This window comes from Lotus japonicus, chromosome 4, assembly GCF_012489685.1.
Source record: "Lotus japonicus ecotype B-129 chromosome 4, LjGifu_v1.2".
Taxonomy (NCBI): domain Eukaryota; kingdom Viridiplantae; phylum Streptophyta; class Magnoliopsida; order Fabales; family Fabaceae; genus Lotus; species Lotus japonicus.
In genome coordinates this window covers 76,329,373-76,353,293 of record NC_080044.1, presented here as the reverse complement: position 1 = coordinate 76,353,293, position 23,921 = coordinate 76,329,373, and the positions used below count along the sequence as shown (strand labels likewise).

The 23,921-nt window shown below is 33.5% G+C and overlaps 2 protein-coding genes across 2 annotated transcripts; both read left to right on the top strand.

The window, feature by feature from the left end:
• Window positions 1–6,060: 6,060 nt before the first annotated feature.
• Window positions 6,061–12,332, top strand: LOC130713997 (uncharacterized). The gene is made up of 12 exons (XM_057563850.1): window positions 6,061–6,209; window positions 6,885–7,053; window positions 7,149–7,304; window positions 7,410–7,562; window positions 7,995–8,138; window positions 9,321–9,425; window positions 10,009–10,268; window positions 10,764–10,970; window positions 11,052–11,144; window positions 11,248–11,352; window positions 11,447–11,857; window positions 11,957–12,332. Exons 1-12 carry the CDS (start codon window positions 6,099–6,101, stop codon window positions 12,095–12,097), a joined length of 2,055 nt encoding a protein of 684 aa, XP_057419833.1. The 5' UTR covers window positions 6,061–6,098; the 3' UTR covers window positions 12,098–12,332.
• Window positions 12,333–16,323: 3,991 nt separating this feature from the next.
• Window positions 16,324–23,903, top strand: LOC130712004 (T-complex protein 1 subunit alpha). Its single transcript, XM_057561823.1, has 17 exons — window positions 16,324–16,515; window positions 16,612–16,676; window positions 16,758–16,847; window positions 16,943–17,029; window positions 17,122–17,181; window positions 17,305–17,355; window positions 17,728–17,823; window positions 18,793–18,858; window positions 19,041–19,258; window positions 19,639–19,735; window positions 20,200–20,286; window positions 21,124–21,258; window positions 22,139–22,243; window positions 22,318–22,446; window positions 22,793–22,896; window positions 23,183–23,273; window positions 23,353–23,903. Exons 1-17 carry the CDS (start codon window positions 16,443–16,445, stop codon window positions 23,434–23,436), a joined length of 1,638 nt encoding a protein of 545 aa, XP_057417806.1. The 5' UTR covers window positions 16,324–16,442; the 3' UTR covers window positions 23,437–23,903.
• Window positions 23,904–23,921: the final 18 nt, after the last annotated feature.

Genomic DNA, 23,921 nt, shown 5'->3' with positions numbered 1-23,921 from the left:
TTGAGGGAGTGGCGCCTTGGAAGGGTTTGATGGGTTTGGATGCATTTGAGTTAGGGATTTGAAAGGTTGAAGGAGGAAAGGTGTGACCTTCAAAGCATTTGGGATCAGAATGAAAAAGATGGAGGAGGACTGTGTTGATGGTGAAGACGGTGGAGACTTGATGGTGAACACGGTGGAGACTTGAAGCATAATAATAATAATAATAATAATAATAATAATAATAATAATAATAACCAACTTGTCAAACCCTGCTGTTATTTAATTAAAAAAACTTTTTTTTCAGTTAAAATAAAATTAATTAAGAAAGGCCATGTCATCATTTTCAGTTAGATTTCTGACGGAATGCTGACGGAAGACCAAAAGTGCAACTGTGTGTATAGTTGAGGGACGAGTTTTGCTAATTTTGAAGTTTAGGGACGATTTTTGCAGGAAGGCCATAGTTGGGGGACCAAAAGTGCAATTAAGCCTTTAAAGTAAGACAGCCCTGTACCAAAAAAACATATCCCAAATAGAAAATACCATTCCATAGCACCACACCAAGATACTATCAATTTATTCACTAAACCAAGGCTAAAAACTTTGCATGCTACTAGACTTGAGACCACGAGCCACCTACTGTCAGTTTCAAAGTGATCCATATTTCACATTTTTGCATACTACCAGACTTAATACAGCTCCAGAACATTGCAGCAAAATTCTATCTCCTGTATGCCACTCCATATTGGAACAGAAGCCTCCTACCAGCAATACCCTGCAACTACATTCCCCTTCACCAGGACTGAAAAAATTAAAAGCCTGAGATCTCTGAATCATAAACATGCCAAAGCACCATCACTCCATCCCTTCCACTCTTGGCCAAAAAATCTGCCTCATCATTTCCCTCACGCAAGACATGTTTAATTTCCACACAATTCGCCTCAGGGAGCAAGATATCAATTCTGTCCAACAAATGAAACAGTCTCCATGGTCTCCTTTCTCTATTTTGTACCCACCCCACTGCTACTTTGGAATCACTTTCCAAGATTATTAAGGAAAACTTGAATTGCTTGCAGAATGTCAATGCGTGGTAAATTGCGTGAACCTCCGCTTCATACGCCCACTTTATCCCCACCTCCAAAGCAAAAAATCCTAAGGCTTCCCCTCTGCAGTTCCTCAAGACACCCCCCACACCGCTCTTTCCTGGGCTCCCTAAGGAAGATCCATCGACATTGAATTTTAAGTATGGTTCCTCCTGTGGTATCCATTGCTGATTTCCACGCACATTTTCTTTCTTTGGCAACGATATGTGCTGGAAACCCGCTGCAAACTGAGCAACACTATAAGGGCATTTCCACCACCAAGATTTCACCCACCAAGCAATTCTAGTAGTATGCATATCCCACACATTTTCAGCACTAAACCCTTTGTTATTAAATATCATTCCATTTCGTTCCACCCAGATAGACCAGCACAGAGCATATGGTACCATATCCCACATTACACCATCAGCTGTAGTTCTCAACTCTGCCCACTGCAGTATCACATCCTTCATAGATTGAGGTACCACCCAACAAACACCTTCCCTCCTTAAAGCTTTGCTCCACAAATCCCATATCACAGGACAGTGAAGAAAAAGATGCGATGAGGATTCAGTATTTGAACAACACACACCACATAGCCCCTCATCCAAAAGAGAAATCCCTCTAGCCAAGAGATTTGCCTTCCAAGCCACCCTATCCTTCTCTAAATCAGGGCCGTGTACAGACATTTTGGGGCCTTAGGCAAAGATGTTAAAGGGGCTTTTTTTTAACAAGAATTATATTTTTTATAAATAAAGTAAACTCTAAAGTCTAAAATATATTTTATAAAAGGATTATTAATTAATAGAAGTACATAATAATATAACCTTTAAACGGGCAGAGTCACAAAGAGCCAAAGATTTTGTTGTTCAGAATATCATTTGGTTTAAAGTCTTTAGTCTTCAATAGAATAGAGATGAAGGGAAGGACGTGAGGGGATTTTTTTTATATAACAAGGAGCAGAAGCGTAAACGTCTAAACCATGGAGAGAGTGAAAGATTGAGAGAGAATTGGAATAAATTAAGGGATTAAGAAATTTATTTTTGCGGATAAATAAACATTTTAAATTATATTAAATGATGATATTGAATAGTTTTAAAAGAGATGATAATATTGATTTAACATTTTTTAATTGACTAATTTTTAGGGAAGAGAAATGATTTTTATTTATTTTGTTTAGATACACTATGACTATGAGTCTTTATTTCTAGTAGGTATTTATAATGAAACTAATATATATCAATCATTCAATCTAGTTCTAATATATATATATATATATATAAATATATATATCAATCTATGCTATTTGTTTGGGTCATTTAAAAAAAAATGGGGCCTTTTTTCCCCGGGGCCTTAGGCAAGTGCTTTTTCTTCCTAAAGGCCTACATGGCCCTGCTCTAACTGCCACATGAAAGTTGTGATTTTTGCTGGCAACAATTTCCCCAACAGCCTTGGCACCTCCCAATCTACCTGACTAAACAATCTCTCTTCTAACAAACTACATAAACCCTTCACAGAATATTCTCCCATTTCATCTCCTGTCCAAAATATTGAGTCATGACCATATCTAGTCATCGCCGATTGAATAGTGTTCCAGAAATGTGTGAAAATGTTGTATTCTCATATTTAGTATAAGTTTTGTAAAAATATTCCCAAGCATAATTTATTCACAAGAAAGTTAATTACACATTGTATCACATTTCTATTCCCAAGGTAAAAGATGGGTATGTTTTATTCTCATAGGAATAGAAGTTACATTTGATATTTTTTTACAATCGAGAGACAAAGATATAGAGCAATAAATATATTTAAAGTAAGATTTTCAAATTATATGCACAAAAAGTTTAATATTTGTAAAATTAGAAACGATTTTTTCCAGAATAGCATATATACAAATTAATGTTATTTATATCATTTAATTTTATCAAATTATTATTTGTTAAATAGTTATTACAAATAGCATTGTGCCGATTTTTGAAGAATAGCTTAAGTAGTAAGAGTCTGGGGACAAATGAGTTGGTAAGGGAAGGTCAAATGATCAATTACTAGAGGGTGTTATTTATCTTTCCGAAAAGAATATTATTGTGTCGTTGACTAATTCTAATACATAATATAGTTTCACATAAATAAAAATTAATATTTTACTATTTTTGGTTTTATATAATATTTTATTTATGGACTTGAAACTTTATATCATTAATGAATAATAAGTATTCTCTAAAATTCAAGTCAATTGAAATATTTGTTATTATTTTCAAGTTAAAATGATTTAGATTTTAAAATTTTACTATGTATTTAGATGGCAACTTTTATAATTAATAATGTAATAATTATTGATAACTATTAAGTATTGTCATTAATGTATAAGTCTTTGTTTGAGGTTGTGGTGTATATATAACAAAGACTCTCAATTCACAAAGGTCACGAAAGTAAAATGGATCTATATGTAAGAACTTTTCTTTTACTTAGCATGTTCTTGTTGTCATCGGCAATCCGTATTGATATGCTTAACAAAACATTTGTGAGAGTCACAAACACTTTAGATGGGAACTTGGATCTAACCATTCACATCAAGTCTGGGGATGATGATCTTGGACAACGAGTTCTCCATCCTGGTGAATTCTTTGAATGGAGTTTTAGAACCAACGTTTTTGGCACAACACTATTCTATGGTACATTTCAGTGGAAAAATGTCACTAAACGGTTTGACATATACGCCGTAAATAGGGATGAACCAAGATGTTCATTCTGCAGTTGGGCTATAAAACAAGAAGGACCATGTTTGATGGTACCAGGTGGTAAACCAGAATGTTTACCATGGAAGAACTAGCTAGAAATCATATTTGTATTTGATTTGTGTATAACTATATAAATTGCACGTCAAGGGTTTGATTAAATAAAGAGAATAAATTTCCAAACACGTTTGACTAATTTGTAAATTCCTTTATTATTATTTATATTTTTTCGTTGTTTGTTTGTTAAAGAACTCCATTTGACAAAAATGATGATTTATATGCATATACTTAATGGAATATCATAAAATCGTATTAACATGTAGTATGAGTTTTGCTCTCTCTTCCTACTACACTTCTCAAGAAGATGTAGCTAGCGAGAGTCTTCTTCTCCTCCTCCAACTTCTCTGACTCCTCTTCTTCATTCTTCGTCCCATGAAACTGACAATTCTTACATTGAGACTTTTCTTAGCATGGTTGATTATCACTTAGTGCTCTATTATTAGATGTATTGGTCTTGTGGTTTTCACAAAATTACTTCTACAGAGAGTTCAGAGAGAATTCGTGGTGAACTTCATATTTATAAATCTCAATCTTTAACTTAGCAGCTTGAGATTTGAAACTGTTCAAATTGAATTGCAACTTGTTATTTTTGAAAAAGTTGATCTTCAACCCGGAAGCTAACTCAAAGCACCCGAGAATATTTAATTAATGTGATAATTTTTAAAATTTTAATTTTTCAACTCATGTGTCATGTTTTAATAGGACAAAAATAAATTAATTTTAAAAGGATATATATACCAATGTTTACAAATATAAATATTTAATTTAGCACAAATAAAATTTTCACTTTTTTTGTGAAACTAGCTAAAAATGGAAATAAGTTAAAATAAGGAAAATTATAATCGAGTGGTATTTTATAGAAAAATTATAATTATTAATAAGGAAAATAATTTATTTTGAAAATAATATTGCTTGATTTTATTTTAATATTTTCAATTTTTTCCCTCAATTGATTGATAATTAACATTAAATTAAAATTAATAGTTAATTCTATATACGAGAAAACAACAAGTTTTACAATTAATAATTAATATAATAAATAGTATAAAGTTATTAAGTATTAATTAATATTGTTATTAATGTATCAGGTCAATTTGACTTACTACTATTATCATTATTTTTAATTTTTTTTTTCAATTTGTGATTAATAATTAAAATTTACATGAAATTAATATTTAATTATAAATGCGATAAATGGAAAATTTTATACTATTAATTATTAAAATGAATCACTATGAAAGATATTAATAATTAATTAATACTACTTTGGGGTGTACTTTGCCAAATTACTATTAATATCAATGTGTGTGTCGTTGACTAATTCTTTTTATTCAGTGTAAAGATAAATTTAAGGATTGATCCCTGAACCTCCAATTTCTCAACATATATGTCAACTAGCTCTTGCTAGAGCTATTATTGGGAGACACCGTTGACTAATTCTAATACATATTATATTTTTACATAAATAAGAATTATTAATTAATTATTTTTGGTTTTTCATAATATTTTATTTATGCATATGAATTTATCATTAATGAATAATAACTATTCTCTAAAATTCAAGTCAGTTTAAATATTTATTAATATTTTTCAAGTCATAATAATTAATATTTAATGTTTTATTTTATATTTTTTTTGAAACATATAATTAATAATATAATGACCATTAAAAATTATTAAGGATTATCATTAATGTGCAACTTAAGTTTTTGTTTGAGCTCGTGATATGTATATATCTATATATAACAAAGACTCCCAACTCACACGGTCTATCTAAGTGAAATGAATTTATTTGTAGGAATTTTTCTTTTATTTTCCATGTTCTTATTGTCATCATCAATCCACACTGATATGCTTTACAAAGAACATGTGAGGGTCACAAATACTTTAAATGGGAATCTAGATCTAACCGTTCACATCAAGTCTAGGGATGACGATCTTGGAAGGCATGTTCTTCCTCCCGGTGGTTTTTTCCAATTTAATTTTAGAACCAGCATTCTCGGCACAACGTTGTTCTTCGGTACATTCCAATGGCAAAATGTCACTAAAAGGTTTGATATATTCACACAACAAAGGGATGAACCAAGGTGTGAGTGGTGCGGTTGGGTCATCTATCAAAAAGGACCATGTATCATAAAATCACCTCGTGAATTAATATGTTACCCATGGAAGGAATAAGAACTAGAAATCATTTGTATATTTGATTTTAGCATAAACAATAAATAATAAATAAATAAATTGCACTATGAATAAATTTCCCAAAATTATACTATATATTTCCTTTTCTTTTCATGTTTTGACAAATTTGTCCATTACTGAGTTTCATTCATCGAGTTACCGCTTCCGATTCCTGCCGGTGAGTCTCTTCCGATTCATGCTTTCTGCTCCGACAACCGTTACATTGTTTGTATGCTAGCTTCTTCTCAATTAGGGTTTAACACGACCAACACCGCTTCCAATTTTGCTTCTCCCTTTCACGATTTCGCTTTCAAAATTGGTAGTCTGAAACCCCCAATTCGAAATTTCGTTCACTACATGGGAATTTGCTTTTGTAGTTGAAAAATGTGGGTTTAGGGTTTATTCTCAAACTTCTTCGTTCTCCCATTGTGTTTCATCGCCGTAGCTTTCACTTCTATTATGCATTTGTATTGGGTACTCTTGTTATACACACAGGTAGTTGATTTGTTATAGTTATGTAGTTGCTAATGCATTGTGTGGTAATTTAACATGCTAGTTTGTTTGCAACTTGGGTGGTTGAGTTTGATTTTGGTGATTGAGTGGATCGAATTTGTTGCTAACTAAACCTTTTGGTGGGTAGCATTATGTATTTGTTATCTGTATGGACTATGTTGTGTTAGAGTTTAGAAATTGAATACAGTCTAGCAGTTGGTTGAATGGTTGTAATTGGATAGTAAGTTGAAATGGCCGTCGGACCTAGTAGCATGTTAAACTGGCTGCTCATGTAGTGTTACTCTATGGGGGCATATGTATGATGTGTAATGTGTTGTTCTTATTTCTATTTCCCCCCTAGAATTCATTTTTAGGTAGTACCATGCTTAAGAGAAAGGGAAGAGGGCGGCCAAAAGGGACAAGCCTTCAGAAGAAGGTTAAAACGAGTGCAGATAATGAGGCGGTAATTCTTGATAATCCATCAAATGTGTTGGAAGTTGATCCTGAATTTACAGAGGAGCAGGAGGCAGGTATGATGAAGTGATGAAGCGTATTGCTTATTTGCAGTTTTTGCCATGCAAAGCATGTGCTAATTCTTGTCATGGATCAAATTTTTGTATTTCAGATACAAATGTTCCTAAGAAAAGGGGACGAGGACGGCCGAAAGGGTCAAGCCTTCAGAAGAAGGTTAACAATAGTGCAGATGATGAGGTGGTCATTCCTGATAATCCATCGAATGTGTTGGAAGTCGATCCTGAATTTAGAGAGGAGCTGGAGGAAGGTATGATGAAGTGATGAATTGACGTTTATTGTGTTGCTTATCGTCATTTTTGGTCATGTAAAGCATGTGCTAATTCTTGTAATGTGTCAATTTTTTGAATTTCAGGTACAGATTTGCCAAAGAAAATGGGACGAGGACGAACAAAAAAGTCAAGAGCTCAGATTTGTCAACAGAGTGCCCGCAGCAGCTTGAATAGTCACCTCAGTCCTTCAAATATGCCGGAAATTGTTCCTCAGGGCGAAGAACCAGAAGATGCAGGTTGCATGTAACATCTGGATAATAATTTCTCTTATTTTCTTGTTTACCTTATCCACCATTTCCTATATTCAATAATAACTTATTTTATTAGTAGAATCAATTGACTAGTTTTGCTCTTAGGAAAATGATGTCATGATACAACTTATTTTTCTGTGACAGATGTCACTTTTATTCATATAAAAAAGCATTACTCAGTGACAAGGCTTTCTAATTAATCGACTAAATGATATACTGATAGTTGGCACCCATTGATGTTACATTTGTACATCAATCATGGCTGTATGGCTTATTTCTTCTATCTCTCACTTATCATCTCTATAGCTAGTATTGTTATCATTTATTTTCTTGACTTCATTGGGGCTGGTGGATAGAAGAAGGCACATTTATGCTGATATTTGTCTAATATACAATATTGTTGTGTTCCAAATGCAGTTATGCCTAAAGAAATGAGACGAGGACGGCCAAGAGGGTCAAGGGCGCAGAACTATCAAAAGAGTGCTGATGGGAAGGACATCAGTAGTAATCTATCAAATCAGATGGAAGTCATTCCTGGATATAATGAGGACTCGGAGACTGGTATGGTTGAATTGCATAATATTCGTGTATATCTAAACTTGAAATAAAGGGAAGAAAGATGAATTTTTTTTTCTAATTAAAAATAGATAGGATGGTTAAAAATTACAATGCATATATACATATTAATCTGCTTGATTAACTGATTACGTGTAAATGGCATCTAATAAAATCTTTACAAATCAAATTCGTCCCAATTACAAGAGCATAAAATATTTATGGTAATCATAGTTATCAGCCGCGCACGATAGCGACGCTCTGTTACAAGATAGCCCATCCAAGAGCTTCATGCTTTATTCTTAGGTCATCAAGCATGATCTTCATCCATAATAACTCACAAACCCCTTGAGCCATAACTGTTAGAATATAATAGAATATTAGATTAGAATATTCTTTATTTATTTACCAATGTAATTACGCCTGTAATCAGGTTTAGATTTGTTTAGATTTTATTATTAGTCAACTATGTAATTGTATAAATAGAGTGTTTGCTCATCAATAATATTCACGGAATACAATTCCTTCAATAACTCTAAACTTGACCTTGCAAGTTGCAACTACATTTTGTTTTTTACTTCTCCATTGCACCAAATTTCCACCCAAAACATGTAATATCTTGGGGTGGATCTCCTATCAATAATTGACCCTGCATAGTATAAACTTTCATGGACAAATTTGTGAATAATTGTTCTTTTCCTATGCTTGCCTTCAAACACTGAAGATCATATTCACTGTCTGTAAATGCCTCTCCCGTGGGTCATGCATATATTGGCTAACCCACACTGACTGCATAAGTTATATTCATTTAGTGTAGGTTAAATAAATAAGCTGCCCCTCAAATCTCTGATACTAGTCCTTTTTCCACATTTGGGCTCTCCTCATCATTTCCAGTCATGTGATTCTGCTTTAATGGTCTTGCAACCTAACTTATTCGTTTCCATTAATTTACATTTGTCTTTTGTGTTATTATAGTATTATTTGTTAGGATGTGGTGGAATTATTTATTTATTGCTAGGTACATCAATCATGGTTGTATGGGTTATTTCTTCCATCTCTCTCACGTATCATCTCTATAACTAGTATTGTTATCATTTCTTTTCTTGATTTCATTGAGGCTGGTGGATAGAAGAAGGTAGAAGTATGCTGATATTTATCTTATGCAATACTGTTGTGTTTCAAATACAGTTATGCCTAAAGAAAAAAGGAGAGGACGGCCAAGGGGATCAAGGGCGCAGAACTATCAAAAGAATGCTGATGGGAAGGACATCAGTAGTAATAACTCGGAGGCTGGTATGGTTCAGTTGTATTATATTCGAATATATCTAAACTTGAAGAAAGGGAAGAAAGTTGATTATTATTTTCCAATTACTATATTTACAGGCTTATTCTAATCTGCCTAATAAACTGATTAAAAGTAAACAATATTTAATTTAATCTGCACAAACCAAATCTGTCCCAATTACAAGAGCATAAAATTGTAATTACAAATTTGTACAGATATGCACAACATCTTATTATTTGTTTATTAACTATATTCCTCCTTTCTTCTATTTATAAACTATTCTAGTTTTATCAGGAAAAAAATGGCTGGATAGTATGTCATGATTTTCATTGGGAAACTTATTACCCATGACAACGTGATGTTTACTGTAGCTCATGGCATGAAATACTTATTAATTGATTTAAATAGCTCACTTGCAGTTGACCTTTAAGTTTGCTTGTTGTCCTTTATGCCAGCCATTCTTGGAAATGAATGATTGCTAGGTGCAAATTCAATGAAAGATGTCTCAATTTTCATTTCAATGGTGGCTTTAGTTCCTGGCTGAGGTTCTATTTGACACTTATCTTATTGTCCTATGTTTGTTTGTTTCAGATACAAGTGTCAGGCCTATGAGAAAGAGAAAAGTAAGAGGACGATCAAGAGGGTTGACTGTTCAAATGAAGCGTCAACAGAGTGCTGATGGAAAGTTGGATGTTATCATCCATCCTACTAGGCTGGTGGCTATAGGTCCAGGCCGCAATGATTTCATTACCGATCTCTCTGTTATTGTTCGCAAGAATGCCCGGCTTAACGTGCACAAGTGGAGACAGGTTACACAAAATACTAGGGATGCAATAGTACAAGATGTTCTGGTACGTTCTTGCTTTTACATTGAATGTAATTGGTTTCTCTCATATTATCATTAATTATGTTTGATGATGCTATCCTCTAAGCAAGGGATTGAGTTGCCTTTGACTTCATTGTTAGTATCATGTTAGGGTTTCTCTTCGCTGGGATGGGGCTTGTTCTAACTAATTGGGTAGGATTCCCGTGCTGTGGTCTAATAAATGCACAAATATTCTAGTCCTTGGAAATTTGTTTGGCAGGGGTTTGCTTTCTTTCTCTAGCTTTTTTTCAGGATGGTTGGTATTATTATATTTTTGGAGTACATGTTTTTATGTCTTGATCCATAATATGTAATAGCCACTCTTCTATTCGTGCATTATGTCTCTGACAGCTTCGTTTAGTCTGTTTTTTGGCCCTGGTGAAATTTGTTCTATCCTTCACTCTTCTATCCAAATGTGTGTATATGTGTATAAGGAGTTCTTCAGTAATTTAGTTTACATTGCATTCATTCTTGTTCACAGGAAAATTGGAGACTTGAGGATACAGGTCTAGTACGGAAGGCTATTATAGATGAAGCAGGCCGTTTATATCGGAATTGGCGCAACAGGCTTCACGATTATTATTTGATGTTTGAAACAAAGGAGGAGGCCTTGAAGCATGTCCCAGATGATGTCATTGATTCTGATTGGAAAGTCATGGTTGATTATTTTAGTAGCCCTAAATTTGAGGTATATTAATTTATGCTTGTCTATCCACCATCCTGTGTTAGTTTTAGTAACTTCTATAACATGGTTTTTGTCAATCTTTAGATAATGAGCATGAAAAACAAGGCAAATAAGGCAAAACAGCTGATGAATCATGCTTGCGGGAGAAAAGCCTTTCAAGCAGTTAGCTATGATGCTGTGAGATTTTGGTTCAAGTTCAACTTAATGTTTGCTTATAATGTGTCTTGCCAAAATGAATGACTTTTATGTATCCTATTTAATAAATATATACATTTAACAGCGGGATCCAGTGACTGGAAAGGAGCCCGATTTTCAGACATTGTGGCAGTTGACACACATTAAGTCAAATGGCGAATGGGTGGACGAGGCATCCAAGGAAATCCATGTAATTGTATTTTAAATTATTATTGCAATTTTAGGTCTAACTTGAATTTTAGTGTCTTTTTACAATGGTTGATTGTTATGGCAATTCATTATAGGACAAGGCTGCTGAACAAATCAATGAGAAGCTATCCCTGGTAGAGAATTCTCAGGATGAACCGGAAACAAATGAACCCGAAATTATTAATACTGTCTTCAAGACATTGGTTGGGAGGAAATCATACATGCAAGGTTTTGGATCTGAACTGAGGCCATCATGCTCTATTGGAGCTCAACAGCTGCGGGCTGAACTAGCTGCCCAAAAGACAGAGACAGAGAATGCTAGGAAAGAATGCGACGAAGTCAGAGCTAAACTTGCTGATGTTGAGTCTCAACTGGAGGAGGAGCGGCGGAAACGAGAGGAGTTAGAGGTTCGTCTACTTGATCGTCAAAATGAAATGCAGGCGATCAACAGTCAGGTGCAGACTGCCATCCAGTCTGCATTGACTCAATTTCTACCAGTACCACCGGTTAGTATAAAAGATAAATGTATTGTTGGATATTCAATTTTTTGTCCCATGTATTACTGTTTTGAAAAATTACATTGACTTGTTTCTTATCATCTATAGACAAAGACAACTGAAGCAGAGACCTCATCAGAACATAGTACAAAGATCTTAGAGCTTGAAGCACAACTCCATGAGGCAGAGGATGTGATAACAGATATTAGATCAGAATTAGATAGGTATCGCTTGGGTTATGGAAGGTGAACAAAGCAATTAGTCCCATTCTAGTGCAAATATTACAATCTTACAAGCTTATTTTGGGCTGTGTTTTTAAATTTGTATTTGAAGTCGAAGGTAATTGCTTAATAACTCTTTGTACGGATATGTCTTTGCTATAGACATCTATATTTTAACTTCATGTTTTGTTTAGCAAGGATGGGAAAGTGATCGATACGAGGCAATTTCTTCCATTGTGTTTATATATTTATGTTCTTTCTCTTATCTGGTGTCAATGCGAGCCTGGACACTCCTTTGTGCTTTTCTGTTTGGGATATTAAGATCCTCTCATCAAGAAAACTTTTTCATGTTTTCTCATGTTGCAATTTTTTTTTCCTATTCCTCTCTTGTTGTAACTGTGAAATAGGTGAGACCCCTTTAATATATGACAAGAGAGATCAACATAAGGTTTTGCTTGCCATTGTCATGTGACATGAGAGGATGTCTATTCTTTCCTTTTGTTTTTCTTTATATGTAGTGCCTTCTATACCTGTCTGTATGCACAAATTGGAAACCATTTCCTACAACTATCATCAAATTTTATTTTATTTTTCGCTTGGTGTAAACGTGTCTGAGAAATTGTAGACTACGCTTCCAAAACAATTGATTTTTTCAGGGTTTGAACTTGTGTCTTTTGCCCTTGTCCATATATAGTTTCTCTACTACTAAACTATCATCATCTAGTAATATTCAAATACTTAATTTTTTTTGGACAAACTAAGTTATAGAAGTTCAACTCTTAATTTTATGATCTACCCTCAAATTAATGGGATACAAATAAATTTGCATCAATATAAACTAATATGTTGATAATAGTAAAATAGAGACAAAGGTGTCGTTCGTCAGAAAACTAGCATTCGTACCCGTGCGTCGCACGGATGAATAATATGGATAAAGAAAAAAACTTTAAATTAAGAGCACTGTATGATGTTTTTTATAGGTTGTGTTTGGTTTGAGAGATAAAGAGGAGAAATGAAGGAAAACACTCAAAATAAAATCCTTCAATTGCCCGCTTCTATAATTTAAAGGGAAGGAAAGAAACAACTTCATAGTCTCCACTTGAAAAAATGTTCATCTCAACACCGGAAAGAAAATAAAGGGATATGTTGTATTTAAAGCTAAAAACGCTATAACGCCCATTTTCAAATTTACATTCATACGTGAATCAACCAAAATTAATACCAATGATATATGAGTTTAATCGGTGTAGAACAATTTGGCACATACACCTAATCAAATTATGATACATAGGACCCAACAGTTACATTCCTTTTTAATTTTAATTGAAATAAATATAAATTTCTAGGTGTATGAAAGAAAACTACATAGACAGTGCATCAACCATTTTATCTTGATAGATAATATAATGTCGTTTGCTTTCATGTTGATTTCATTTGACTTATTTCACTTGTAATAGTAATAAATATTTTTTGAATAAACAAAAATAATAACTATTTGTTGAAAGATACAATATATATTAAAATGAAAATTTAAAATATCGCATAACTATTTTAGTGTAATATATGATAATTACAATTGAAATGACTTGCCTAAAAAATTATTAATTTATTACACTATTCTTTTTATTTCTTTCCTTTCTCTATCTTCCATTATTCCTTTCTTTCCTCTCACTTTCTCTTCCATCCAAACATAAATGACTAAATTGATCTAAAAATCTGCACATAAGTTGCAGAATTTGAAAACCAACATAAATGTAATTCTAAACGGATTTAAACATAATCTGACTAACATCCTAACAAACTTCATAAGTATCATACTTTTTTTTTGTTACAGTAGGAAATAAAGAAAACAACACAACAAAACTACACTACTGCATCATGCAACAATGTTGGAATCAAGCTCGACGGCGGTTGACTCCAGACGCAACATGGAACGTCATCTCTCGCCGCTTAGTGAGCAAGCATATCTGCTACTGTATTTTGCTCGCGCGGAAGCTGCACCATGGATACATGCCAGTCGCATTTCATCATCAATAAGACTTATTTAAATTTAAATAAGAAACTAAAACTAACAATTCAAATTTGAAATTCAATTAGCAATTAAGAAAAAATCCTAGACACTCACTAATCTAGTTGTCTTCCATCTCTTGCATCTTCTTCCATACTCTTTTTTTTAATGGAAGTTTGACTTACTATTTCCAAACCTTGCTAGAATTCTAAAAAAATTAAACAAAAAGAAACATGTTGCAAAGGATAATGAAGAAAATATGCTCAATCTCAAGAACAAAAAAAATTCAATGTGACGAAGATTCTACTTTTAGAACACCTTGAAAGAATCATCGAAGTTTGCTGAAGCAGATTTATTTTCAAAGTTAAAGACATTAGGACTACCAAGGATATGAAGAAATGATATTCGTAATTTATAAAAGCACAAAGCAAGCATTGTTGAAATATCTTGAAGAAAAAAAGGAGAAGAGAGAATGGTCTGACATGGTAGATAAGAAGAAGGGAAAAATTGGTTTGAGTTAGGAGTACGTGGTATCTCAAATGTGATGATGGTGATCAATTTTTATGGACAAATTTAACCCTACAAATTGAAAGTTGGCGCATTTTAAATTTTTTGAAAATAAGGAAGTTTTAAATTTAAAATTTGAAAGATCAAAAGAATTTCACTCCCACATTTCATATATCAAAATCAGATTTTTTTAATTTATAAAAATCTTTAAAATTGTGACCAGATAATGAAATTTTTAAATTCAAAACTCTTTGGTGTACCAAGGAATTTCACGGGCATCAATCTTAATCTCTAAGATTAGTTTTTAATTTTTATCTTAATCTTTAAAATTGTGACCAGATTCATAGAACCTAAATAAATCTACTAAAATTATGAATGCGAAGATGTTTCAATTTTTTCTCCTCGTTAGTGTATATAATTTTTTTTTGTTACATAACTTTAGTGTATATTCTAGAATATGGTCGGAGTATCCTTCAAAAGATAAATGATAAAAAAAAATTCATTCCAAAAGATAAACAGATTTCCGAGTATATGGTGGAGTGAATTGAAATGAGGTTGTTACGATGTTTTTTTTAAACATTTTGAAATAGTATAGCTTTGGTGTGAAGCTTGAAAATTTGCATTGAAAATATATATCATGAATTTTGATAGCCTTGATACATGTACTTAAAAGTGTGGAAAGTTTATTTAAAATGTTTAAAATGTCTTCACAAGTTTATGATAAGTTTTAATTTTAAATTTGACTGCCTTTTTTTGGGTTGAAAATTTTAAATTTGTTTTTTACTTTAGTTATTTATGTGAAATGGTATAGTATTATTATTATAGGTTAAGTCATATTGAAAATGTCTCAAATTTTAGATGATTGACACATTGACCTAAAAGTATGGAAGCTTTAGTTTTTTGACACATCAGCTTTTGGATACTCCCAAACTATATAATATTAGATTAGATACGCGGGTTCTTTTATTAGTGAAAACAAAATGTACTGAATTTGTGAAAAATAAAACGTAAATAACTATCAGATAAATAAAAGGATGCACATCAGGTAAACCTTTTCTAAGGAAGGAATATTAAAAAGTGCACACGAATGTTTGTTTTTTTTCTTACAATGCACGTTTTAGTGAAAAAAATAATCATTGAGATGTGCGTTTTTGTTTTTTTAAAGCGGAGTTTTTATTTTTGTTAAAATCAGGGTCTCCACGCCAAAAACAATGACTAATAATCTTACTATGAATGTTTGTATTAAGTGATACCATGAAAATATGTTTCTCATTCACATCAACACAACCTAGAGTTATCTGATAAAAAAGTTTAGACCTCACTACACTTTATTTTCCATATAACACCTTATAGTATTATGAGTTAATTATAATTAAATAATTAAAACTGAGAAAAATTATGCTATAATAGTATTAGTTACATTGTTGAATAAAAAAGTTTAGGACATAACCTAACCTGACTAAATAATTATCATGTATATAATATTTTTTTGGCCTTTTTGGTTTCTACCATGTCTATTATCTACTGAGACAATCATGTTCAAGTCAGGTAGAATCACTACACAAATATATTTTTTAAACAATTATAAGCTATTTCCTATTTAAAAATTATTGATTGATATGAAGCATGAACTATACTGGAGTATTATTTTTCCAAGCATCAAAATATATAAACCATGACCTCAAAAATGTACATCTAAACTTCATATAAAGCACTTGAAATTGCAAGGTTAAAATAAACACAGAGAAAAAACATAAAAGGAAAAGAGAAAGAAGCATTGCTAGGTCGAAGTTGAAAAACCCTTAGTATCGAGACTGTGCTGCTCTGAGTGGAACGGAAAAGCCCTAGACACTTCGCGATGGCGGTGAACACGCAAACCCCTGACATCTCCGGCGAGCGACAATCCGGCCAGGACGTTCGCACCCAAAACGGTTGCTCCTCCCTCTCCCTCTCCCTCTCTCTCTCGCTCATTCTTCCGCCGTATCTAACCGCCATTTCTATCTAACATGCTTTCTCTGTGAACGCAGTGGTGGCGTGCCAAGCCGTCGCTAACATCGTCAAAACCTCACTAGGCCCCGTTGGCCTTGACAAGGTGAGATCCGTCTTCTCTCTCACTCTTTCTCTCTCACATTCGTTGATCTGGTTTCATTTCCTGTGTTTCTTCGCGTTTCAGATGCTTGTTGATGATATCGGCGATGTCACCATCACTAACGACGGCGCTACCATACTCAGGATGTTGGAGGTTGAGCATCCCGCCGCTAAGGTGAACGGAACTTGCCTCATTTGTCGCGGTTGCGTTCGCATCTTCACGCACGTTCGATGTTACTGACTCTGTGTTTGGGTTTTCTTTTTGTTTAGGTTTTGGTGGAATTGGCTGAGCTTCAGGACAGGGAGGTTGGAGATGGCACCACTTCAGTTGTTATTGTAGCTGCTGAGCTTCTCAAAGTAACTTCAATGCTTGTCAATTTCTACATCATTTACTTGCATTTCATCTCACCAATTCATGTATATAACATTTCCTGTTTTTTTGGGTGCAGAGAGCAAATGACCTTGTGAGGAATAAGATCCATCCAACCTCAATTATCAGTGGATATAGAGTGAGTCAATTATTTGTTTTTAATTTTATGTAATTTTTCTAGGCAATTTTTCTGGTGTATGAATTGGGAATTTGCATTAAAACCTTATTTTTAACTTCTCTTCATGTTGATTTCTGTGGATAGCTTGCGATGCGAGAAGCTTGTAAATACATTGATGAAAAACTTGCTGTCAAGGTAAGAACCTCTTAATAACTATTTCTATATTATGTTTTTGTAAGCTTTACTATTTTCAATCTTCTATGCCACTCTATATTAATGCTATTGCTGACTTACATGAAAGCTAAAGATGTTGCTAAAAAAAATACCACACTACTCTGATATGCTTATTGTTATAGTTTTGTATGTTGCATCAATTTTAAAATCATTAAGTAATGCAGAAAGAAGCTAATGATGTGATAAGTATTGATTGGACTTTGGTCCATCTCTTATTCTATGAGTAACTTGCTACGAGTCAATTGGCCATTGTCTGTCTGAAGATTAATGCATTTGCAAATTATGTTGCATGATATATGTTTCTTAATTAGATTGTGTTCTCTTGACTTATAGGTTGATAAACTGGGAAAGGATTCACTTGTAAACTGTGCCAAGACCAGCATGTCCTCAAAGTTGATAGCTGGTGACAGTGACTTCTTTGCCAATATGGTAATTGCCATGACTTTACTGGATGTTGAAAGTTCATATTGCCTGAAATTGATGCAAACCATATTTTGGGGGCCAACTTTAATTGGTTGCCTACACCTTTCCGTTTCTTGTCCCAAATATGTGTGTATTATTTTTACTTATAACATAGCTTTTTACTGTATTTTACTTTCTGCTCGAGAATAAAAACATTTAAATATTTTATTGGTTTAGTTATGGTTTCCAATTTTTGTATGTTGAACGTGTGTAGTTGTTTATCAAATTGTTCAACTATCTTCTGAAAGATTCTTAAATTATCCTATTAATGATAGTTCTTAGGTATAATACTATGTTAGTTCTGTTTCATATCATACTTTAGAGGCTGACATTGCCATTCGTTGGCTAGTATAATTCAGATTTTGCATTAACTTCTTCTATGGTTCATTTGAAAATATTTGGTTACAAGCCATTGGTAATGATTACTAAATATCAAAGGTTCAACTCTGGTGCAAATCTAATTTGCGCTGACATCTCTTATTGCTTCCTTCTTTTGTTATCTGAAATGATAGAGCAATTGAAAATAATAATTGGCCAGGCAGTGAGTGATGCCACTGGAAACTGTGCAATAAAAACTCCTTTCATTATTCTGAGAATGTTCTTAAAATCAATCCAAATGATGTCAATGTTAGTAAGACATTGAAAGTTTTCAGACTCTGCTTCATTAAAATTTAGAAGTTCAAAACCTTGATGGAAAGTAATGAATGTTTTGTGGTTCATCATATCATTGTTTGATTGAAGCGAGTTAATTAGTTGATAAATTTTTGATCTTCGTGTTGAATTTGATGGTCACAGTTTCAATTTTGGGGTTATGGTCCATGTAATTTTCGAATGCTAACTGTTGTTTCTGAATGAGTTTATTTGGCTGTATGCACTGCAGATAGGTACTCATATTGTGTCTGTAATGAAACTGGTTTTTATGTGCAATTTATACAGGTTGTAGATGCAGTGCAGGCTGTAAAGATGACCAATGCTCGGGGTGAAGTTAAATACCCAATTAAGGTTGGTAGTGGAATTCCTCTTATCTGTTTCTCATGAGGTTTTCTTACTGGATGAGAGATAGCAACTCTGAGCAATATGTTGAATATCTAATATTATATCCATTGTAAATCTTGCTTCTTATGCGCTTTAACAATCGGACTTTTGATGGATTTAATTCTGTTTCATTACCTTCCATGTCACAGGGAATCAATATATTGAAGGCTCATGGAAAAAGTGCTAGAGACAGCTTTCTGATGAATGGTTATGCTCTAAATACTGGCCGTGCTGCTCAAGGAATGCCTCTTAGGGTTGCCCCTGCAAAAATTGCTTGTCTTGATTTCAATCTTCAGAGGACAAAAATGCAATTGGGTGTTCAAGTATTAGTCACTGACCCCAGGGAGCTTGAGAAAATTCGTCAAAGGTATTGTCAATGCAATCATATGACTTCTATATTATTATGAGACCTTCGTAAATTAACATACCCTTAAATATAATGAGAATAATTTCATTATTATTATTGGAAGTAATCTGTGAAAGATAGGCATAGAACGGAATTATTCTGCATGATAACTATGAAGTTACTCATTAGCGCAGCTTGTAATATTATGGTTAATAATCTAATTGTGTAATTGTTATTGGTTTTCTGTATATTTATGCAACATTGTAATCTCATCTCGTGTTGTTTCATTGTTGAAATTTTATTGTGCTTGGTTTAGGACTATTCACCACCCTTATCATCTGCATGACAAAGTGATATCTGGAATAAATTTTAACAAATGATATTTTTCCCCCTAATTGCAGAGAGGCTGATGTGACTAAGGAACGTATTGAAAAGCTACTGAAAGCTGGAGCCAATGTTGTTTTGACTACTAAAGGGATTGATGACATGGCACTTAAGGTATTTTTCTTCCTACTTTTTGGCACTTTTTTTTTTATAATGATCTTTATCTTTGAGCTAGAGGATTTAGTTATAGTTTTTCATGTGGGCATCCAAATAAAATATGACTTTATCTTTCGATATCATCTGTTGATTGTTTAGCATGTTATCCTCTTTTTCTCATACTGTAAAATTGGTAATCTTGACATCTGGTCTAATAGATGAAGTAAACTGTACTCTATAGCAGTTGAATCAAGTACATTCAAGTTAAAATGTTTAACTTGAAATCACACCAAACTTGTGACATCTATGGATCTTTATGTGGCTTCCAATTTTCTGCTTCCTGCATGAATAGATGTCTTGGGTCTAATTGATGGACTGTGCTTCCATGTTTAAATTACATGTTTTGTTTCTTATGACTGGTACAAAGGATCATGAATATAACAATTAAGTGTTTCTTTCTTACTATTTATTTCTTGTTTCAGTACTTTGTTGAGGCTGGGGCAATTGCTGTTAGACGTGTGCGGAAGGAGGACATGCGACATGTTGCCAAAGCAACTGGTGCAACATTGGTAGGCTTTTGTTTAATTTAAATGATTTAAACTGCAATGAAGTACATTGGCACTTGATAGTAAACTGAATTTCACTGACACTCCAAATTTTATGTTAATCCATCTTTTCTTCTTTCTAATTTCTAAACTTCCCTTATACTCGAGTAGTTGAATAAATCATTGTTGATATTCGTATGAGTTGTGGAAGTACTATACATGGCTGTGGTTCCATGCTTTATAATTTTTAAGTACTGGTGATTCTGAATTCCATCAGTCTAGATTATCTAGAATAGTAGTCTTTTGAAGTGTTTTCCATTCTAGAAACCTTTTGGCATTCTGAAATCTGAATATTGAATAACGGGAGCTAATCCTGTATTGCTAATATTTCACAGGGCCATGTTATGTTAACATTTTGTATGTATCTCTTCCCTGAATTTTATAATGCTTGTGTTTATTGATTGGTAGGATGTGGGAAGTGGCTGAGGTGGTATTCACTTGGGTTGTTAAGAGATAATTTTACTATATAAGTATATATTCAAATATTATCCATATTACTTTCCATGTCACTTTTGATTTAAACTTTGATGCCGTTTACTGGAATGATGTATCCATTCATATTAAAGAATCTAAAGAGACCGTACAAAAGCTGTCCAAGTGTCTGTCTAATCTTTCTCTCACAACTTCTCTCTCTGTTGTGTCAATTCGAACCATGCAGCTTTCTCACTTCCCTTTTATATTAAACCATCTTTGTTTGTTAAAGATGTATTTATGGGCTTTTTTGTCATGCAACAACTGTGTCTTTGTTTAGCATACTATTTCACCGTCAGACTTCATTTTTACCGTGATTATTTGTCACAGGTTTCAACATTTGCTGATATGGAAGGGGAGGAGACTTTTGAACCATCATTTCTTGGAACTGCAGAAGAGGTTGTTGAAGAGCGTATATCTGACGATGCTGTAATTATGATCAAAGGGACCAAAACTTCGGGTGCAGTAAGTAGCTGACGTAGAACTTTTTGGCTGTTTTTGATAATAAAATGCATTAAACTAATAAAAAATGTACAAGGAATTTGGAGGAGCAAGAAATTTCCATAGCTGAAAAAGGGAAAACTAAGAACAGATAAACTGATAAAGCATCAATGCAGTCAAACTGTCCAAACCGTTGCATATCTGTAAAGATCTCCCATAAAATGACCAGACCATATGTTTAATACCAAATTTAAGCCAATTGTATAATTGATGAACACTTTAGATTTCTGGGCACACATGCTTTCTCATACCATTGCAGATGCAGGGAAATTGCAATTTAAAAAAAATGATTCAAAAAATACAAATGACGAAAAGGATAGTAGCATTTCCCTAGCACTGTAATGCTGAACTTTCACAAAAAGAATCCACTAAATACATTGAGCTAGCTAAAAGATTCCTAAAGGGGGCACAACTGTGGAGGTAGGCTTACATATTTGAAGGGGTGTAGACGTGTAGTTGTCATTTGCTTCATTTTGGAAAAGAGAAGTACAAAATCATTGATCTGCTTGTACTTTAGATGCACTTTCTTTGTTGGCTTGCTGCCATAGCAGCTAAGTTGTATGAAATGAATTGGATAAATATTTTTATCTTGATAGAATTATTCAGTGGAAAAAATATCAATCAGACCAAAAAATGATTTCAACTCGATATTCCCACATCATATAAGGTACAAATAAGTGGACGTTATAAAACGGTGGAGTTAGAGGAAAAAAAGACGATGATGATTCCTGAAAATATGGTGATAATGAGTATAAATTTGTTTTGTATTGTTTGGGCCTTTGAGGTGCACACCTGCATATTGTAGATAATATAAATTGTTGCCTGATTTTCTGTATTTCTATAGGTTTCATTGGTTCTCAGAGGTGCAAATGACTATATGCTAGATGAGATGGACAGAGCTCTGCATGATGCGTTATCAATTGTTAAGAGAACTCTAGAATCAAATACGGTAATATTCTTTTTATCTAGGGCACAGTCCCTCTCTGCCTATTCACTACTGATTTCTCAATAAATAAAATGCAGGTTGTAGCTGGTGGAGGTGCTGTTGAATCAGCATTGTCAGTTTATTTGGAGTACCTTGCTACAACTTTAGGATCCCGGGAGCAGTTGGCTATAGCAGAGTTTGCTGAGTCTTTGTTAATCATTCCAAAGGTAAGAGCCAAACCAACTTAACAGTTTAGGTTTAATTTTTAGATTTTATGCTTATTTACATGTGATTATGGGTGGCATGGCCTAGCTGAACAATTGATGTTAAGTTTGGTCTTCAATCTCAGTTCAATAATTAAAATTTTAGTATATAGTTTTTTTGTAGTTTCTACACAAGATAGTTGATTACTTTGTGGGCTTTCGTGTGGGGTTAATGGATGTGAACAGTAACTTTGTGGCCCATTATTTAACATTAGCTGCTTCACCTTTGTGTTGATTGTTCTTTATTAAATAAGTTCTTATTTCCTTTCTAGCACTAATAATGAGTATGTTGGGACATTATCTGGTGCAGGTGCTTTCTGTCAATGCTGCTAAGGATGCTACTGAGCTGGTTGCAAAATTACGGGCCTACCACCACTCAGCACAAACTAAAGCTGATAAGAAACATTTATCAAGGTATTTATTTACTAGTAAATAGTCACTTGTATATTAACTTCGTTACTGTCTTCTTCTGAGGTTTATGGTAATATTTCTGGGTTTGATTAGAGATTCAACTATTATTTCATTATTGGAATTCATTAACAGAAATTAGTGGCACGTGACAGTTGAAGAGGAAACATATTAAGCGATGATGGATAATCTAAATTTAATTGTGCATGACCACACAATTACTGTTCTAAGTCTAGCTTGCCCACATTCTTTTCTGTTCCACTAATATAATTGTTTGCTCTTATTTTTTTAGCATGGGCTTGGATCTTTCAGAAGGAAAAATTAGAAACAACTTGGAGGCTGGAGTCATTGAGCCTGCAATGAGCAAAGTCAAGATTATTCAGGTGCGTATTTAGTAAATATTATCATCCGCTGTTGACTTCGATGACAGTTGTCTAAGAACGTTTCCCTGCTATTTATCAGTTTGCTACTGAAGCTGCTATTACTATCCTTCGAATTGATGACATGATCAAGCTTGTCAAGGATGATGGTCAAGAAGAGGATTAGCGTGTAACCGAATTTTGAGGGCTTTTACTTCCTCGTCCTTGCAGAAGAGAGGGCTTTTACAGGCAGTACCTGTGCATTTGAAGAGGGTAGCTATTTTATCTTAAGTGCCCTTGATGGTCTTGAAGGAAGAATGTTTTGATTTTATTTTTTAATGTAGCGTTTATTCTATTTGTATGTTAGCATTCTATATTCTGACGAATTGTAACCAATATTTTGCACCGGGCCAGTACCACATTTTGCTGTTTTGTCTACATCAGTTGAAAAGTAGTTTCGTGTTTGTTTCATGCATTAGGAAGTTGCATGTTGTAACATGTCTTTCGAAGGCAGGGTTTGATTTAGGAATTTTGTTTCATCATGGTTGGTTTTTATTAAATACGTACCTGTGTTGGTCTATAATGTAAGTTTATTTTATGGAAACCAGATGACAATCTTCTAATTCAAAGATTTGTAACAGCTTAAGCCTGTCACTAGCCGTGGTTTATGTT